Source organism: Plasmodium berghei (assembly GCF_900002375.2).
Source record: "Plasmodium berghei ANKA genome assembly, chromosome: 10".
NCBI classification, from domain to species: domain Eukaryota; phylum Apicomplexa; class Aconoidasida; order Haemosporida; family Plasmodiidae; genus Plasmodium; species Plasmodium berghei.
In genome coordinates this window covers 171,173-192,873 of record NC_036168.2, presented here as the reverse complement: position 1 = coordinate 192,873, position 21,701 = coordinate 171,173, and the positions used below count along the sequence as shown (strand labels likewise).

The 21,701-nt window shown below is 24.5% G+C and overlaps 3 protein-coding genes across 3 annotated transcripts; 2 read left to right on the top strand and 1 right to left on the bottom strand.

Annotated features, from left to right (window-relative positions):
- Positions 1 to 2,563: 2,563 nt before the first annotated feature.
- PBANKA_1003000 (6-cysteine protein) lies at positions 2,564 to 9,643 on the top strand (the record flags this gene model as incomplete). Its single annotated transcript, XM_034565100.1, has 1 exon — positions 2,564 to 9,643. The coding sequence occupies one exon, from the start codon at positions 2,564 to 2,566 to the stop codon at positions 9,641 to 9,643; it is 7,080 nt and encodes a 2,359-aa protein (XP_034421830.1).
- Positions 9,644 to 10,706: 1,063 nt separating this feature from the next.
- Positions 10,707 to 13,454, bottom strand: PBANKA_1002900 (ag-1 blood stage membrane protein homologue; the record flags this gene model as incomplete). The annotated part of the gene is made up of 9 exons (XM_034565099.1): positions 10,707 to 11,023; positions 11,140 to 11,227; positions 11,388 to 11,647; positions 11,805 to 11,928; positions 12,163 to 12,326; positions 12,501 to 12,559; positions 12,663 to 12,849; positions 12,987 to 13,127; positions 13,325 to 13,454. 9 exons carry the CDS (start codon positions 13,452 to 13,454, stop codon positions 10,707 to 10,709), a joined length of 1,470 nt encoding a protein of 489 aa, XP_034421829.1.
- Positions 13,455 to 16,768: 3,314 nt separating this feature from the next.
- On the top strand, positions 16,769 to 21,423 carry PBANKA_1002800 (protein transport protein Sec24B, putative; the record flags this gene model as incomplete). Its single annotated transcript, XM_034565098.1, has 5 exons — positions 16,769 to 20,260; positions 20,373 to 20,753; positions 20,889 to 20,955; positions 21,071 to 21,152; positions 21,300 to 21,423. 5 exons carry the CDS (start codon positions 16,769 to 16,771, stop codon positions 21,421 to 21,423), a joined length of 4,146 nt encoding a protein of 1,381 aa, XP_034421828.1.
- Positions 21,424 to 21,701: the final 278 nt, after the last annotated feature.

The window sequence follows — 21,701 nt, the reverse complement described above, 5'->3', positions numbered from 1 at the left end:
TATTATTGGAACGGCAATAATACTCTTGTAGAATTAAAACGTAACTATATGCATAGCATTGTTAGAAAGTTTTCTTTTAATTATATTTATTTTTTTTTTCATTCAAAGTACTTTAGCATAAAATATCATAGAGTAGCGCTTTATTTTTGCTTATGATAAAAAATGCATATATTTAAGAAAAAAAGGAAAATGTGTTTATTCGCAATTTTTCCTTTTCATTAACCCACATCAAGTCCGTTTATTTTTTAGTTCCATTAATCCATATATAATTTTCACTAAAAATGGAATACTGCTATAATATTAACAATAATAAAAGGAATATTGCTATAATAATATATGTAAAAAGTGTGATGAAAAATAAGAAGCTAATTAAATCGTGCAACATGTATTAATATGTCCGGAACTGGTTAAACAAAAAAGTTTAATATTTATCATTCTTTGAATTGTTAATAGAATAATATTATCCTAATAACTTAGAAATGCTACTAATTATATTTTTTAAATAATGCAACTGTATTAAAGCTTGGGGTCTTATGCTTATATTATATTGTATATAATTCTTATGTAAATTGGTATCCATTATAGCAGCAAACACAAAAAAATATATATAGTATAACAAAAAAAAATGTCAAAAAAAAAAAAAAAAATACATATTCCAGATATTGTGTAAAATTCATACGAAATCACTATAAAGTTTTAATAAACCATCAACATTTTTTTGAATTATTTTGAATAAAAATGATTGTCTTTGTCCTTATGGGCATATAACATCGTTTGATTTAATATATAAATTTAATATAATTTAAACAAAAACATATATACATATAGGTGCATACCTTATAGTTATTCTATAAATCGTAATTACATAATCATAATTGTTTATTCTTGAAATACTGGTATTTTTTACATTAAAAAAATATTATGAAAAAAAGTATGTGTATATATATATATTGTGTACTTTTCCTCTATTTTGGGGAACATGTAAAACTCTTAGAATTGTATTTTATAAAAATATTATTTTATATAATTTATACTATTGTATATTATTTTTTTATTTTTTAAGTATTTTTGAAACTTTCATATTATTTCATTATGATATATATATAAAGGTATGTATATATAAATGGTTAAATCGTTTTCACATAAACGATGCTATCAATTTATTAAAGCATATAATAATATAAAAAAAAAGTATGATCAAAATAAAACAATATTATAAATGTTCTTAAACATCAAAAAATGGAATATATACATTAAAAATGTGCACATCTTTTAAGTGTTCATTAGCATATATCATTTTTCGTATGATCTTTAAATCTAGAAGTCCTCCTACACATGTGAATGTATATGTATATAATTTTTTAACGATGTAACAGTGTTGTATATATTATTGAAGATATACATTATTTATGTTAAAAAATCATGTAAACAAAATTATAGGAATAAACTAATTTTGAATCATTTATTTGCTTAAAAATTAACCACATTATATTTAATAAATATAAAATAAAAATATGCCACATCCATTCTATACTATTTATTGGTACATCGACATTCGCCATAAAATATTTCATAGAGTTGCATTATCGTCAAAAGTGTATAAAATTATAAAATAGAGCAACATAAAATGGATAATAATGGTGAAACTAAAAATAATAAAATTAAAGTTGGGTAAATAAAAACACAACATAAAGGATCAAGGTATTATTTTTTTAAATTTTTTTTATGAAAAACTATTAGAACAATTTAAAATAATGCATATTATGCTTTATTTGTACAATATAATTAAAATAAAACGAATAACGATGTGATTATTCAATATGCAGATTAATAATATATACACATGTAAATGTATATATACTTCTTCATTGTCAAATTCCTTAGGCATATGTAGCATATATGGTTTTTGACGGTTCTTTAAAAATATACAACTGTAATCCCTAATAAATGAATGCAGTTGAAATCGAACAAATCCATATGCTTCCGTATCGATTTAACCATTTAGGTAGTGATCTATGATCGATCTACATGTGAAGAAAATTGGCATCTTTTAAAAACTCTTTCATAATGGTTTATGAGTTCTTTAGATCATATATTATTTAAACAAAAAATAAAATAAATCACCTATTTTTTTATATTCGATAAAGCGTGCAAACAAATTTGCATGTATGTATTCTATTATCGTTGGTTTTTTTTACACCACCTTTTTTTTATTTATAATGTTTTTCACCACAAAGCAACTATATATAAAAAACACACTAAAAATATATAATTAAATTAAAAAATAATAATAAAGAAAATAAAAAATAAAAAATAAAAAGCATATGTATTATACATGCATGTATATTCCCCTGCATATGTATGTTTTCAGTTCAGATTAAGAACAAAAAAATACAGATAATTAAGCATTTATTTGTTACGTTTATACATGTCAATACCAAAAATATATATGTGCCTACACATGTTACATATAAGTAGATACATATAAATATATCGGAGTAATATTCTTCTTCTTTCATTTTTCACTTCTATTATAATCATTTTACTTTTTTACACATAAAAAATGAAAGATCATATAAAAAATGTATGCTTTCGGAAAACTCTACTAATTTCACTACTGCTTATTATATTAAAATACACAAAATATGATTATTTAGAAAAAGAAAATGATGAAAAACAAAAATACAACAGCAATATATCGTCACCAAGTTTACTAAGAACATATTTTGATGTATATGTCAATAGGAAAAATACGGATGTAAAGACATTGAAGAAATTGTTAAAAAATGTTACGATTTCTAATAATTACCTTTGCATGGTGAAAAAGGTAAACATAAATGTTTACAATAAAATATTTGGTAATAAGATGAGTAAAATTATATTGAGCAACGAAAGAAAATATGGTAAAAATGATTTAAAAAAAAAGTGCATTACTACTGAATCTTCATCGTGCACATTTGGTGAAGAAAAAAAAAGGAAAAAATTATTCACAGATTATGAAAAAATAAATTTGTATAAAAATAGTAACCCCCTTGAGGATATTGACGCAAATGGAAATACAATTAAAGGTTTTCTTTTTGAACTATTTGATATAATTGTAAAAATTAAGAAAATTGTAATAGATGCATCTAACAAAATGATTTCCGTGTGCCTATTTAATAATGATAATTACGAAGAAAACTTATTCTACATAAAAAATAATAAGGATTATGATGAATTTCATAATTATAATTCTTATAAATATTATGAAAATCCAAATATAAATACATACAACATGAATAAAGAATTGTATGTATATAATGAGGAATATGCTAATAAATATTTATATTCTTTTATAGACATTTCATCTGATAATTTAAATGTCGATTTTTATCAAAAATCTGTTCAAGGAGAAGATAGAAATATAGTTCCTGATATTTTTAAGAATAAAAATGCGTATAATTTATCTAAGGATAAAAAGTATGATAACCATAGTAAGATGAATGATGGAAATAAATCGAATTGTGGGGTTTCAAGTGACAAAACCGAAAAATATATATTCGACACTGAAACAAATAGAAACATAAAACTTAAAAAGGAACAATTTTTGGAAACAAATGCAAAATGGAATGAAAGCAAAATAAACCAATCAAACAAACTGCACAAAAAAAATGACGAAGCAAAATATAGGTCGATAGGAAGAATTTTAGCAGAAACTCAACATGAAAATTTAGTTTTAAGTACAGATAAAGATAAAGAAAGAGAAATAGAACGAGAAAAAGAAAGGAAACACGAAATGGAATGGGAAAGAGAAAGAGATAGAGATAGAGAAAGAGAAAGAGAAAGAGAAAGAGATAGAGATAGAGATAGAGAAAGAGAAAGAGAAAGAGAAAGAGATAGAAGTAGAAATGAAAATAAACCTAATGATTCGGAAGAAAAACTTTTGCTGATTATTAAAGAACATAATGGAGATTCTAAAAGTGAAAATCCCGAAAGGGGTAGTGGAATTACTGTAATAGAGTTTAGTCGTACACCACAAAAAAAAAAAAAAAGATCATGCACAATTTTAGCAGAAAAGGAATCTGAAAATAATAGCGAAAATAATAGTCAAGATGTAAAACAAGATAAAGAATCTAATACTTCTGATAAGAACAGTGATGATTCAAATCATGATAATCCCGATTCACCAGTTCAAAATGATATACCAGAGGGCAACATTAAAAGACCTTCTAGATTAATTGCAGAAAAGGAATCTGAAAATAATAGCGAAAATAATAGTCAAGATGTAAAACAAGATAAAGAATCTAATACTTCTGATAAGAACAGTGATGATTCAAATCATGATAATCCCGATTCACCAGTTCAAAATGATATACCAGAGGGCAACATTAAAAGACCTTCTAGATTAATTGCAGAAAAGGAATCTGAAAATAATAGCGAAAATAATAGTCAAGATGTAAAACAAGATAAAGAATCTAATACTTCTGATAAGAACAGTGATGATTCAAATCATGATAATCCCGATTCACCAGTTCAAAATGATATACCAGAGGGCAACATTAAAAGACCTTCTAGATTAATTGCAGAAAAGGAATCTGAAAATAATAGCGAAAATAATAGTCAAGATGTAAAACAAGATAAAGAATCTAATACTTCTGATAAGAACAGTGATGATTCAAATCATGATAATCCCGATTCACCAGTTCAAAATGATATACCAGAGGGCAACATTAAAAGACCTTCTAGATTAATTGCAGAAAAGGAATCTGAAAATAATAGCGAAAATAATAGCGAAAATAATAGCGAAAATAATAGCGAAAATAATAGCGAAAATAATAGTCAAGATGTAAAACAAGATAAAGAATCTAATACTTCTGATAAGAACAGTGATGATTCAAATCATGATAATCCCGATTCACCAGTTCAAAATGATATACCAGAGGGCAACATTAAAAGACCTTCTAGATTAATTGCAGAAAAGGAATCTGAAAATAATAGCGAAAATAATAGTCAAGATGTAAAACAAGATAAAGAATCTAATACTTCTGATAAGAACAGTGATGATTCAAATCATGATAATCCCGATTCACCAGTTCAAAATGATATACCAGAGGGCAACATTAAAAGACCTTCTAGATTAATTGCAGAAAAGGAATCTGAAAATAATAGCGAAAATAATAGTCAAGATGTAAAACAAGATAAAGAATCTAATACTTCTGATAAGAACAGTGATGATTCAAATCATGATAATCCCGATTCACCAGTTCAAAATGATATACCAGAGGGCAACATTAAAAGACCTTCTAGATTAATTGCAGAAAAGGAATCTGAAAATAATAGCGAAAATAATAGCGAAAATAATAGCGAAAATAATAGCGAAAATAATAGCGAAAATAATAGTCAAGATGTAAAACAAGATAAAGAATCTAATACTTCTGATAAGAACAGTGATGATTCAAATCATGATAATCCCGATTCACCAGTTCAAAATGATATACCAGAGGGCAACATTAAAAGACCTTCTAGATTAATTGCAGAAAAGGAATCTGAAAATAATAGCGAAAATAATAGTCAAGATGTAAAACAAGATAAAGAATCTAATACTTCTGATAAGAACAGTGATGATTCAAATCATGATAATCCCGATTCACCAGTTCAAAATGATATACCAGAGGGCAACATTAAAAGACCTTCTAGATTAATTGCAGAAAAGGAATCTGAAAATAATAGCGAAAATAATAGTCAAGATGTAAAACAAGATAAAGAATCTAATACTTCTGATAAGAACAGTGATGATTCAAATCATGATAATCCCGATTCACCAGTTCAAAATGATATACCAGAGGGCAACATTAAAAGACCTTCTAGATTAATTGCAGAAAAGGAATCTGAAAATAATAGCGAAAATAATAGCGAAAATAATAGCGAAAATAATAGTCAAGATGTAAAACAAGATAAAGAATCTAATACTTCTGATAAGAACAGTGATGATTCAAATCATGATAATCCCGATTCACCAGTTCAAAATGATATACCAGAGGGCAACATTAAAAGACCTTCTAGATTAATTGCAGAAAAGGAATCTGAAAATAATAGCGAAAATAATAGTCAAGATGTAAAACAAGATAAAGAATCTAATACTTCTGATAAGAACAGTGATGATTCAAATCATGATAATCCCGATTCACCAGTTCAAAATGATATACCAGAGGGCAACATTAAAAGACCTTCTAGATTAATTGCAGAAAAGGAATCTGAAAATAATAGCGAAAATAATAGCGAAAATAATAGCGAAAATAATAGCGAAAATAATAGCGAAAATAATAGCGAAAATAATAGTCAAGATGTAAAACAAGATAAAGAATCTAATACTTCTGATAAGAACAGTGATGATTCAAATCATGATAATCCCGATTCACCAGTTCAAAATGATATACCAGAGGGCAACATTAAAAGACCTTCTAGATTAATTGCAGAAAAGGAATCTGAAAATAATAGCGAAAATAATAGCGAAAATAATAGTCAAGATGTAAAACAAGATAAAGAATCTAATACTTCTGATAAGAACAGTGATGATTCAAATCATGATAATCCCGATTCACCAGTTCAAAATGATATACCAGAGGGCAACATTAAAAGACCTTCTAGATTAATTGCAGAAAAGGAATCTGAAAATAATAGCGAAAATAATAGTCAAGATGTAAAACAAGATAAAGAATCTAATACTTCTGATAAGAACAGTGATGATTCAAATCATGATAATCCCGATTCACCAGTTCAAAATGATATACCAGAGGGCAACATTAAAAGACCTTCTAGATTAATTGCAGAAAAGGAATCTGAAAATAATAGCGAAAATAATAGCGAAAATAATAGCGAAAATAATAGCGAAAATAATAGCGAAAATAATAGCGAAAATAATAGCGAAAATAATAGCGAAAATAATAGTCAAGATGTAAAACAAGATAAAGAATCTAATACTTCTGATAAGAACAGTGATGATTCAAATCATGATAATCCCGATTCACCAGTTCAAAATGATATACCAGAGGGCAACATTAAAAGACCTTCTAGATTAATTGCAGAAAAGGAATCTGAAAATAATAGCGAAAATAATAGCGAAAATAATAGTCAAGATATGAATAAAGAATTTATTTCCGGAAATAATGAAGCAAATAAAAGAAATTTTGTAGAAAATGGGCAAAAGGGGAACGTGGATGAAGAAAGGAAAAGCATGTTCGAAAAGATAAAAAAGAGAAAAGAAAAATCCAGAAAAAATTATTATGCTTATGATATAATTGAAAAAATGGAATATTTGAATTCGTTATCAGATGATGAATATTGTACGAATGGTAGTACCCATTATCGTGCACAAACTGGTAATGTTCTAGGAAAGCATTTGAGGCATCCTAATACTTATAATAAATATTTAGATATTAATTTATTTTTCAATGAAAAGCCATATCAATATAGAAAAGGCAATTATTATTTTATAAATCCATTTCCATATAGTATTATAAAGATGAAAAAAAATGAAGGATTATCTAATTCAGAAAAAATAAAATATGATGGTGTCTATTGTTATTCTCTCTCTTTTAATAATAATTCTTCATTAACATATACAATTGAAAACTTATTCAGAAATGTAAAACCAATAGAAGAAATAATACCAGGCACATTAACAGGTTTTAAAAGTGATGACGGATATCAAAAAATGCTTACTCCGATGTTTGTTGAACAGGATATGTTCTTACATTGTGCATTTAAGAATGAATATGATAAAATGGAAAATAAAATAGCATCATTTCCTGTTAAAATATTTTTTAAAAAAAATTTGAACAAAACAAAAGGGTGTTCTTTTCAAATAAATAAAAATGGTTCGATATATAAAGAATATGCAGAAAGGGAACCATTTTTGAGTAAAAAAGTTATATTGAATGATGAAAATACCAGTAACGAATGCGCTATCACAGCTACAAATGAAATTATTGGATTTCAATGCGGACCCCCATACAAATATTATGCCAACGACAGAAATACGAGTTATATGGATAACTTTTTTTTTAATACTGTGAATAATGAAGATATAAAAGCTGTTGAATATTTTAAAGTTGAACCTGCACATTGTTTTGAAGAAGTTAATGCAAATGAGCATATTGAAAATATTACCCCAGGTAGTTTCCCTTTCCCGAACTTTGAAATGATAAATGGAGGTTTAAAATCACATCATACAAGGTATATAAAGTTAAACATAAGAAATCCAAATGCAGTTATATCATGTTATTGCAACTATTATAATAATGGGGAAATAATTTATTCAGGTATAATGACTATAAATGGTAAAAAAAATTATAATGATCAATCAGATTCGGCTTATCCATCTCAAGGCATTAATAAAACAAGCGATAATGCAAAAGGAACTGGTCACAAAACAACTAATTTAAATAAAAAAAGTAAAATTGATAATATGGAAAATTATGATAATGACTATAAATATTTTTTTAATTTCTTGCCATATTCTAATCCATATCTCATGCAATATAAAAAGCAGCCTGAATACGTTGTGAAAAATGATTTCATATATGATAATAAGCATAGCAACAAAAATAATGATGAATTTTTAAAAAAAAATAAAAATAATTTGTCCGACTTAAAATTCCCTGATAATAATAAGTATATTCATGATATGGATGATAATTTAAGATATAAATACGATAGTAGAGATTCTAGCGTGTATCCAATCCGTGAATATGATCCAGAAAATAATTTTGATAGCGAAAGGTTGTCCGATTCTTATGGACATACTTTTAATGATGATTATATAAGTCCACATAGTAACTCACAATATGAGGAAAATACATATAACTCAGATGACTTTTTCTCTAATTATGATGACGTTAATATTGAAACTGAATATGAAGAATTTGAACCATTGAAAAATAATGTAACTTTTCAAGATAATAAATCCTACGAAGATAAAGCTCAATCTATTGTAGTAATCAATAAATCAAAAAATGTTAATGTTTATATTCCCAAAAATAAAATAAAAAGTAAATCGAAATATACAAAAGATAATGAAGATATAGAAGATAATAAAAATAAAGATTCGCTCCTTAAATATGTATTATTAACATACGAAGCAACACCAGATGAAAATGAAAAAATGAATAAAAAATTAAAATTATTTAAAGAATATTTCCCGTCTCCACCAATGCATAATATATTTATAGAAGAAAAAGAAAATTATAATGCATCAAATAAAATAAAAAGTATATTTGATATTCAAGAAAAATCAATAGAATCATTAAGTGAGGAACAAATCAATGGTGAAATAGAAGTATCTGAAAATGATTCTACTATAGATCATAATAAATCTTATAATTATAATACAAATAGCAACAATCACGAAGATAGTAATGTTGATGATAATATTAATGACAATACAAAAACTCTTATTATGAATAAAATTTTACATGATTTGTTTGGACATAATGAATACGATGGCAATAAAGAAGAAAATACAAAAAACGACAAGAAAATATATCAACCTAAAATTAATACAATAGAAAATGAAGAAGGCGATGAAGAGGAAGAAGAAGAAGACTTAATTGAAAAAAATGAAGAATTAGAGAAAGAAGGTATTATTCCAAGAAGAAAACAATAAAGAGCTACCAAAATTTAAAGAAAATCCTAAAAGAGGTAATACCAAAAAATATGCATATAAGAAAAAGCCCAAACCATATTGGAAATACATGATATAAGGAATGAAATTCAAAGTAAAAAAGAAAAATGCACTATTAATTTGGAAGTATTGAACGTGATAACAAAAACAAAACAAAGGAGTGAAATCAAAAGAAAATAAGACGGAAAGTCCGAAAGAAGTAATAATTCAAATAAATGTAATAATATAAAATACCTAAAGTTTAGCTATATAAATAAGTATTCTAATTAAGTATCTTATAATAATATATTTTTTTTTCTATACTATTATAAATAAAAATGTTAGCATATATGTGTCTTTGTGTAATTTTATATTCAGATTCAAAGCATTTACCATTTATGATTATTTTACTAAGGTTGTCCTAATTTAAATTATAATTAGAAAAAACTAGTATATATTTGAATAGAATTTTAATTACATATTATAAAAAAAACATAATTTTTTATTATAAAATATTTCATTTCATTTTATTAACCTACAAGGCATTATTTAACATTAACTTCCTCAAAAAATGTAAAAAATAAATTAAAAAAATTTTCTTATTCCATTTTTTTTATTTTTATGAGATTTGTGCAAGAACAAAATATTTTATTAAAATTTTTAAAAAAATAAATACATAAAATTTAAAGATTTCATAAATGTTTTTAAAAGAAAATAAAAATAAGAAGCATAAAGCATATAATATTTATTTTTCTTGAGTAATGGTATAGATTATTTGGTATCTATATATAATTTGATGATATAAATACTGTAAAAGGCAATAATTTAATTTCTCATAGTTTAATAATGACTAATTATATTGATTAATTCATATGTATTATGTTTGGTTGCTTAGACTATTGTGATATCAAGTCTTTCCATTTTCACTAATTATTTGACATTTTTTATTTCATCTAACGATATTTTGTAGTTTTACTTGAAGTTATTTCCTTTATATATATAATTTGATTAATAAATATGTTTATTTTCCATCATTTAATTTCTTAACTCGAATTTCTTCGAATAATTAATCATTTAGAGTTTCTTGTTTTATTCCTGGTTCTTTGTTCCACATTGCTTCTATTAGTGCATCCGTGGATGTCCCACTTAGTATATCTATTTCTTTGTCTAATTTTGATTCGACGATTTCATCTTTCAAAGATTCGTTCGCTGTATCTACCATACTAGTAGAACAATTTTCTAGTAATATATCATTTAGGAAATTGTTTTTTCTCTTTGGGATATCTTCGTAACTATTTTTTTCGGCATACATTTCTTTAATCATTTTGTGGGTACTTTTCGGTAAGCTACGTCGATATCGAGGGGAAGAAACTCTTCTTTTTCCTACGAGTAATTCATGAATATAAATAAATATATATCATGTACAAATGTATTAATCTATATATATACATATGCGTATGGTCATACTTCTTCATTTTATATTTTTAATATCAATTTACCCATTAGTTTTTTCATAGTTGCTTCTTGCATTATTATATTTTTTCGTGCATTAAATTTTTCTCCATAAGATTCCTTTAGAACTTTTAGCTGAAATAAAAACAAAAGACAGGATATAAATGAGTTTAATATAAATTTGAAATTATAGAAATATATGAAAGTGGATTATTTCTAGAATATGTGCCACGTATATATTTAGTATAATATATTGGAATATATATTAATGTTCATATTTTTTAATATATTTTACTTCGTTTGTAAAAATTGTTATCGCATCAATAATATAAGAAAGATTATTCTCTGAATGGATGCTTAAATTATATTTTTCATTTTCATATGTATAAATAATGCTAGCATTTGTATTATTATTTTTATCAATAACAATTCTCTGGATGTTCAGTATAGGTATGTTTATATCTCTATGGATATTTCTTTCTATTATTGTTTCTATATTTATAGAATCATAATCTACATTGTCTTTAAAGCATAAGAAGCATAAGAACCACTCTCCTAAGGATTAAAAATTAGTCAAAAAAAATAAGATAAATGATACAATATATTTAGAAACTAAGCAAGTTGAAAGTGGCATGATAAAAAATAAAATAAACAATAATTATTTCATAAAAATGTTTACAAAATATTTTATAATAGTAAAAAAATGATATACCCATAATTTCTTTTGCTGACATATACTTAGAAACATATGCGTAAAAATCAAACACAAAGATTTCTTGTTCTAATACAAAACTTATTAATCTAAGTTTTTGCATCAAACTTATTTCGTTGATATCCTTTATGAGAGAAATAAAATAAATTAAAATGATTATTAAATGTGTATAAATAAATCCCCCAAAAAAAAATATATTAATAGCAATTAAGATTGCAGTTATAGAGTAATATAATTGATGATAATATATAATCGCAAGCAGTTGTGTTCGTACATACATATGGGTATTATATCTATATAGACATAAGTTTGATAGGTGAATTTTATATTAAATTCTTTTAAATATAATATTCATTACCGTATTATTATCTAGAAGTAATAAGTTTTCATCATCATCATCAAATTTTTTATCAATATTGTATAAATTTATAGTCTTCTTATTGGAACCTTTTGGTTTATTCTTCCATATTTCTAATCCATCTTGTATAAAAAGACACTCATTTGGGCGTGCATATTTTGAAACTATAATAAAATGAAATTAAAGTAAATATAAATAACAAAATGAAAAATTAATAACTAAAAAATATGGGCATTCATGCACACTTGAATTTTTTCCCGAAGAAAGTCCTATATATGTGTTTAATTAAAAAATAAAGTAAAATATATATTCAGACTACAACTAGATTTATATATTACTTCGATAAAAGGACATTTGTATTTTACAAACTTCTTGCCCATCCTTGAAACAGACAAACCTAATTATAATTAATAAAATTTAGAAATAAATACTCCAAATCAATATATATAATTATATAGTTATTTTATACATTTATTTAATCAGTATTCCTTTATTTTAACCATTCATTTTTAGGAAATGATTTCTCAACAATGCTTGAATTAATATCTATTTTTACTTCACCAATATGAATTTTTTTTGTTAATTTTTTTGTAAATAAATCGATTTTTAATGTTTCGTCGCATTGCCTTATTTTTATGTCCGCTCGTTGGTCAATATGGATTCTATTTTTTTTGTTCGTAGAAATATCTATTAAAAAAGAATATATAAATAATTAAATTGTGCTTATTTATATCGAAATGATAATAAAAAGGAGACCAAATATATATGCGCATCTATATGTATATTGGTTTGTCTAGTTTGTGATAAAGCAAATTTATTGTTACCATCCGTTTGAAAATCATATTTATCTGTACTAAATATAATGTATATATGCTTATATTTATTTATATTAAATATCTCGTTGATTTTTACTAACAGGTAAAAGCTTCTATAATTATGTAACCCGCTGAAGTAATACATAGAAGCTGATATAAAAAATAATAAAAATAAGACATAAATATATATATATATATATGGGTGCACAAAGATATTCAAATATTTCAGCACTACAAATTCGAAATGAACGAATACATGTGATTATACTAAGTCTAATTTTTTATATCATGAACACTCGACACAATGGACAAAAATTGTCATTTCTTTTTTTAGAATTATTGAATACCAAATGGTTCGAAATCACTTATATGAGGGCATGTTCTTTTATAACTTTTTATAACATATTTTACACATTTTGTCGATAAACTATTAAATTTATTTTTGATAATATTAAAAATGAATTTAGTTCCGAACATTTCTTTTTTTCTTTTTTTTTTGGAAAATAAAAGGATTCTTATTTTATCATTATTTATAGAAAGCTAAATTATAAATTATGTTATATAATGAAACATCATAAAAAAATGCGTAGTTAATAATAATTAGTTTAGCATCAGAAAGAAAAAATATTTTTTTTATAAAGAGATGTTAGGAAAAAACTAATATAATGGAATGCGAAAAAAGTGTTGTAAAAAATTATATAATTATGTTAATATAATTAATCTTTTTTTTTAATGTTTTTTAAATATTTTTGGTTATTAATTTTTTTTAATTAAATAGAGCAATTCTGATTTTTTTACCTTTTTTTATTTCCTTGTAGACAGTACGCACCATTTTAATAAACACATCGTATATTGTTTATACTTCCATACTGTATGATTATTTTTTCTCTTTACCTATTTTAATATATTACAATATTTACACATAAATATATATATATTTATATAACTTTTATGCTATAACTATATATATTATATAAATATATATATTTGTGCGTGTTATATGTATAACAACCATGTGGAGGAAATATTTGCATGATGAACATACTTTTTAAAATTTATGTTTCCACTTTTTTTTATTAAGCATTAGAAATATAATTCAACAATATAGAAGTTGCATATAAATGATTTTCTGATTTAGATGGTATATTAAACGGTTATTAATTCTTTACATATACATATATTGAGTACACACCATTGTATGACTGTAATTAATATAAATTTTAAAAAAATGAATGGTTAAAAGGTGCATTTAAAAGATTATGAAATTATAGTCATTTTTCGTATGGCATATGTTAGTAATGAAAAAATAAAATATCATTAATTTTCCTTAAAATATTTTTTGTTCCATTATTTTATTTTTTAGTAAATATTATTTAAACCATTTGCCAAATCATGGTATAAGATAATCCTACCCCGATATTATTATTCTAGCATAAGGTTAAAACAATAATAATGGTGATAAACAATTTGATTGAGTGGTTCACTAAAATGCTCATTAAGACGAACAAATAAAAAAACTAATTAAAAGCATGATGAATTTTAAATCTTTACGATTCTATATGCATGATATATTTTTTCAAAGCATATATTGTAGCGACTTTATTAATTTGTTGAAGTATAAAGAATGTATAATTTTGTGATGTTTCGAATTCATCGATATTAATTAAATAATATTTAGCTATTTAAAGTTATTAATTTATACATGCACAACTAAAAATAATTCACAAGCTTTATTTTATACTAAATCGTCTAAATGCGAAAGAGAAAAAATTATAAACTATTTTTACAAAAATATATGTGATGGAAAAAATATAAATGCTTCCTTGTATTTTTGTATGGTTACATATAATAGGGAAATATAAATGGTATATGCCTTTTGCTTAATATTTATTTTTTTTACAATAATTATAGATATAATCTCTTTTAATTTTATTTTAGGGCTTCATTTCGAAGAATGTTTTATAAATATACACACATAAATTTTTATTATTTTACTTTTAACTAATTGCTAACTACTATTTTATTGTTATATGGAATAAATAAAAAAAATATATTAATAGTAGTAATAATGATAAAATTGTCTTCATGAATTCAAAGTTTAGGAATATTTGAAATTTTATTAGCTGTGATTTTAAATAATTTACCACATATCAATTTCATTACATTCCTCATTATATTTATTATGCTAATAATCATATTTATGTAAATGGAAGACTAAATAACATTAAAAATAAAATATTAAGTATTGAAATGCATTTAATTTGAACTTGGTACATATGCATTTATTAATATTATACTTATTTTCCCCTAATTAATATGTTTCACAATTTTTCCATTTTATTGTTTATGCTTATTAAGGGTTTATTATTACATGTTTTTTTTTCTCCCCTATTTAATATAAAATTTATGGTCAATTGGATGACATTATTATTATATATTATATATTATATATTATATATATATATGAAAAGCACAAATATATAATTATATAAATGCCATTATATATTAAAAAAATTATATGATTTTTAGATTTTTTTTTAAATAGCCCTTTATTCTTATATTAGAACATATCGAAAGCAAACTTTTCCTTTTTTTAATATGTGATAGTTTTTCATTTTTATTAATCCAAATTTATAATATTGTGAAAGGAAGTAACAACTACTAGCGCCATAGTTGCGTATAATGCTATAGTGTGTATGCTACTTTTATTTTATTTTTTTTAAATGAAGATAATCCCACATATAAATGATAATACAAATAGTATTTCATGATTTGTATACACATACATGCTTAGTAATAAATATAATAACATTATATTGCATACTTAATATGTACATACATATAAATATATGGATGCTATTTTTTTATATAAAAAGGTACCTCATTGATGATAAACTTTCCATAGGTTAAAAAATATATATATAAATAAAATAATTGAAATATATTCTGGTGAAATAATATTGAAAGAAGAGCTAATTAAATATTATGGGGCAAATAGGAACAATATATATTTATATATGCATTATAAAAAAATAGCGAGAACGGAACATACAAATAGTATATATATAATTTTAATTTGTTATCACATATATGAATAATATATCCATATATTTATGTATATATAAGAAATTTAAATAATATCAATATATTTATTAATGATGAAAGTAATAAAAATATAGTATTAGTAATCGTTTGACAGGTTAAGAAATATTTAAAAAAAAAGATAAAATCAAAAAGAGAAAAAACAATAATAAAAGTAAAGGAATATAGTAATAGAACTAGTTAGGAGTAGTAATCGTGATGAGGAAATCTGAAAATATTAATTTTAGAATGATAAAAAAAGATTTCCGTATGTTAGTATAAAAGTGAAAAGTGAAAACAGTAGTATTAATTTATGCTAAATATAAATTATGCATTAATTCCAAAAAAAATTACTTAATATTATTGCTGAAATAAATATATACAATTTTTATGTCTATCAATTTCGAAGTTTCATTTGAGTGCAAACTCGTTTATAAAAATATCAGCATTAAGAAAATACTTGGATCGAGTAAAATTATTTTATAAAACAAAGATAAGCATATAAAAAGAATTATAAGTTTGTGAAAACAGGTAAACATTTGAAGAGAAATATTCATACACAAGAAAAAACGAGTAAATATAGCAAAATAGCAATCAAATTTCACATTAAATGTTTTGTTAAACATATTGTGGATAGCTAAGGGTTACTAAAATAAAAAAACGTTAACGCTCGGAGCACAAACGATGAAATTATACATAATGAAAAAGAAATGATGCCAAATAAAAGTCAAAACTTAAATCAGAGCAACTCAAACAATTTGAATAATAACCTTAGAGACAATGTACACAATAGTTATAATAATAACAATAATCAGATGGATAAATCAGAAACCCATTTAATGTCAATAAACCCAAACGAAGTTAAAAATGATATAAATCCCTTTTTTGACAATTCACACAAAGGGAATTATAATGATGATATAAAATTAGCACCAAATAATAGAAACACAAATGTAGTAAATCGAGATAACAATAAAAATATGTTATTTCGAGAAAATATAACGAGTAATAAAGATAATGAAAACTATGAGAACACATTTAACAATAATATTATTAACAATGCAGAAAATATAAATAATAATATAAAACATTTTGAAAACAATACAAGTAGCACACGCTTAAATGACCAAATGCATGAAGAAAGAAATGTTTCCAAAATCGAAAATGATTATATTAATAGAAATAATTACAATGATTTATCAGTAAAAATGAATAGGAACAACATTAGTGTAAGTAGTAATAATAATATCGAGGGTAACAATCCTCCAAAAGGAGGTAATGATATTTATGCAGAAACAACCTATATACCAAATAATTGGAATAATTTTAGCACACAAAATGGTCTTAATTACTCAAGCATGGGGACAAATAACAATGAAATAAATTCCATGAACTATAATTATAAAATAAATGAAAATATTCAACCAAAACAAGATTATACACAAACATATAATTATCCAACAATCAATTATAATAATCATGTGGAATATAATAATATGAATCAATTGGGCAGTAATAGTGTTTTCAGAAATAGTAATATTCATCCGGTATCTCAGACGCAGTCAAATTTGAACACAGGAAACGTGATGAATTCAGTTCCTGTATGTAATTATCCGGATAATAGCAGGGAGTTACCTTTTAGCACTTCGCAAAATACGCCTAATAATATCCAAAAGTATCAAGCCAATCAATTCAGTAATCAAGCACATCAATACTCTAATCATAAAGGTGCATTTAATTATCAAAAGCCTAGTGTTTTGGGGCAACAACATCCGTTTAGTAATACGCCATTTCTGGGCAGTTCGAATTACATAAGAAGAAATGAGACAACCCCTAAAGCTATGAATAGAAGAGATTCTAATAATGCAAACACTGATAAATGTGATAATGATTCTGAAGAAAGTTCAAGTGATGAATCAAGTAGTGATCATGAAAAGGGAGTAACTGATAAAGGAGAAGAAATATTTACATTAATTAAAAAGACTTATAATCGTATAGATATGAATAAAATTCCAAGACCAATAATAAATTTTCAAGATAAAAAGAATAAAACATGTTTTAAAATATTTGAAACATGTAAATATATATCTCCGCCATCGTTTTATCAACCTTTCATTTCAGTGGATACAGGAAAAGCAGATCCACGCTTTATAAAAAGTACACTATATCAAATCCCTTTATTTTCTGAAACCTTAAACTTATCTAGAATACCATTTGGTATTATTGTCAATCCATTTGCCTGCTTAAACGTTGGAGAAAATGTTTATAAAGTTTATATGAAGGATATAATTAATGATAAAGAAGAAAATGTTGAAATTTTGCGGTGCCCTAAATGCTTTAGTTATATACATGGTACAATGTTAGAAGATTTAGGAAAAAAATTTATATGTGTTTTTTGTGATGCAGAAATTTTAATTGATGAAAATGTATTATTTGATATATATCAATATAATGAAAAAATTACACATATGCAAAATGGTAAGCATAATTTCATTTCTCCATTATTAAAAGGGTCTGTAGATATTATGATACCGTCGAAGTATTATACGAATTCAAATAATTTGAAATTAAGTTATACTTCATTAAATAAAAATGTAAATCAAGCAGCATCTATTATTACTAATAAGATTATGTCTATAACTAAACAAATATCAAATACGTTAATTTCGAATGACTCAAAAAATTTGAATAATCAATCAAGGAGTTTATTTAGTGAAAATGAAATAAACTACAACGCAGGCGCGGGTGTTTTAACAGAAGGGGGAGAAAGAGACTCTAGTGGCTTTATAGGTATGTCACGTAATTATATTAATGAAAAAAATATAAATAATAATGAAACAATAATAAATGAAAATACAAATTTTAGATTAGATGAAATTAAAAATTTATTAGATGAAAAAAAAGGAGAAACTTATGAAGCTATAAATAAAAGAAATTCTATATTATCAAAATATAAACAGATAAAAAATATGTTACCACCATATTTTGTTTTTGTTATTGATTGTTCATATAATGCTATATATAATAATATTACTTATACTGTATTAGAGGGAATTAAATACGCTGTAAAAAATGTTACATGCCCCAAAACAAAGATAGCTATCATTACATATAGCAATTCATTGTTTTTCTTCAACTGCAAATATTTAGATGGTGTAAACGGAGCAACCACTGAGTGTGCAGCAAATACAGATCCAAATAATACTGCATATCATAATGAAAATACCCAAAATGACAAATATTTCAAAAATCAATTAATTGTGATGAGTGATATAGATGACCCATTTGTTCCACTTTCCCATGATGACATATTTTTAAGTTGTGTTGATGAATTTAATAAAATTAATAACCTAATAGATACAATTAAAACACTATGTCCTAAAATGCAAGCATATGGGTCATGTGGAAATAGTGCTTTAAAGGTTGCTATCGAAATACTAAAGGAACGAAATGGTGTTGGAAGTATATCTATGTTTTATGCTAGTACACCTAATTGCGGTGTAGGGGCTATCAATGAAATAAAAAGAACGGAACAAGAGAATTTGTTCGAAGTTCAACAAAAAAGTTTTTATGATTCTATGTTATTAGATTTATATAATTATAATATAAGTACAGATGTATTTATTATTTCAGCAAATAATACTAGGATTTGTGTGCCAACATTACAATATGTTGCTCAAAATACTGGAGGGAAAATATTATTTTTAGAAAATTTTATATGGCAAAAAGATTATAAAGAAATTTATATGAATATAAAAGATATATTAACATCGGAAAATATTGCATATTGCTGTGAATTAAAATTAAGATATTCCCAAAATATTTCTGTAAAAAAATTACTTTGTTGTAATAATAATTTTAATTCAATAATTAGTGTTGACACTATTAAAATACCAAAAATACGACATGATCAAACATTTGCCTTTTTATTAAATTATTCAGATATTTCAGAATCGAAAAAACAAGTATATATACAATGCGCATGTATATATACTAATTTAAACGGCGATAGATATGTACGTTTACATACTACGCACATGAACGTGACATCGTCACTTAGTACTGCCTTTAGATATACTGATGCCGAAACTTTGATGAATATACTAATTAAGCAATTGTGTATGGACGTTTTGCACAATGAAAATTATTCAAAAAATATCATTGACAATTTGACGGACATTCTGTTTTCCTACAGAATAAATGTAAGTGTCCACGAATTGAAGAAGAGTTGATTTAATTAGTATATTTTCCATGTTATCATTTTGAACTTGGTTATTCTGTTATATTTGTATTCGATTTTTTTATTTTTTTTAGTGCGCTTCCTCTGCCCATTCAGGGCAGCTAATATTACCGGATACACTAAAATTATTGCCCTTATTCACTTCCTGTATTTTAAAGCATAATATTGTAAAGAAAGAAGTATTACCTGATCTAAAAATATATAATTTAATAAAGCTTTTGTCAATGCCAATAATATCATCGCTTTTGTTTGTTTATCCTATAACTTACATAATTCATATAAAAGGGAAAACAAATGAAATTGATTCAATGAGCATTGATGACGAATTATTTATACCTCGAGCTATACCTTCTAGTGGTGAAAAAATTTATTCAAATGGAATATATTTGATTGATGTTTGTACACATTTTTACCTCTTCTTTGGTTATCATTCGGATATGGAGTTTGCTTTGGATGTAAGTTGCATCTATTCGTACTTAACGAATTTTCAAAAATTAAAAAATGAGAAACGTTATATTGGCTAATTATATCAATATCCCGCATGGATATATGTGAGCTTCATATTTTTTTCACTTTTCTTCCGATTTCAGATTTATGGGGATATTCCAACAAATGAAAATTGCATCAATTTAACCCTAACGAACAGTCCTAATGCAAGTAAAAACTAATCACAGAAAAAAAAGCAATTGTACATCTAAATAGCATGCATATACTGGTTAAATGCATGTTATGGACACCATATAATTTTTTGCATATATTATTTTTTTTTCAGAAAAATTTGAGCGTATTATTATGAATTTGAGCAAATTTCATCACTCCAATCAATTTGTTCCCATAGTAATAGTTCCACCGAAGTAAGTTCATTTAACACAAAAAAATAAATAATAGATAAATAAACCCCCCAAAATAAATGAATATCAAAAAGATATACGAGTTGGATATTATGCCACCTCAATTTTAATGTAAGGCCGCTATATGTTTTTTTTCGATTTTTTTCGCAGCGAAACTGCTGATCCGCGGATTTTGTCTTTATGCGTCGAAGATAAGGCTGAGAAGGAATACAGCTATGTAAATTTTTTGTGTTTTATCCATAAATTAGTTCATAAAAAAATTGACGAATTGTAGGACTATATGCAATATTTGCTTTATATATATAATTGTACATGCATATACACTTAGATATAATACTAAGGAGGCCCTGATTATAATAATTTTAAAATTGTTTCATATTTATTGTTCTGCCTCTCTTTCCTTTTTTATGAAAAAATTATAAAATAAAAATTTTAATATGCATATTTGAATTATAAAGATTAACCTATTTTCATGAATGCGCATAAATATATGCTTATTTTATATACTACGTTCATTTTATTTTGTCCAATAACCCTTTAACTATGCATATA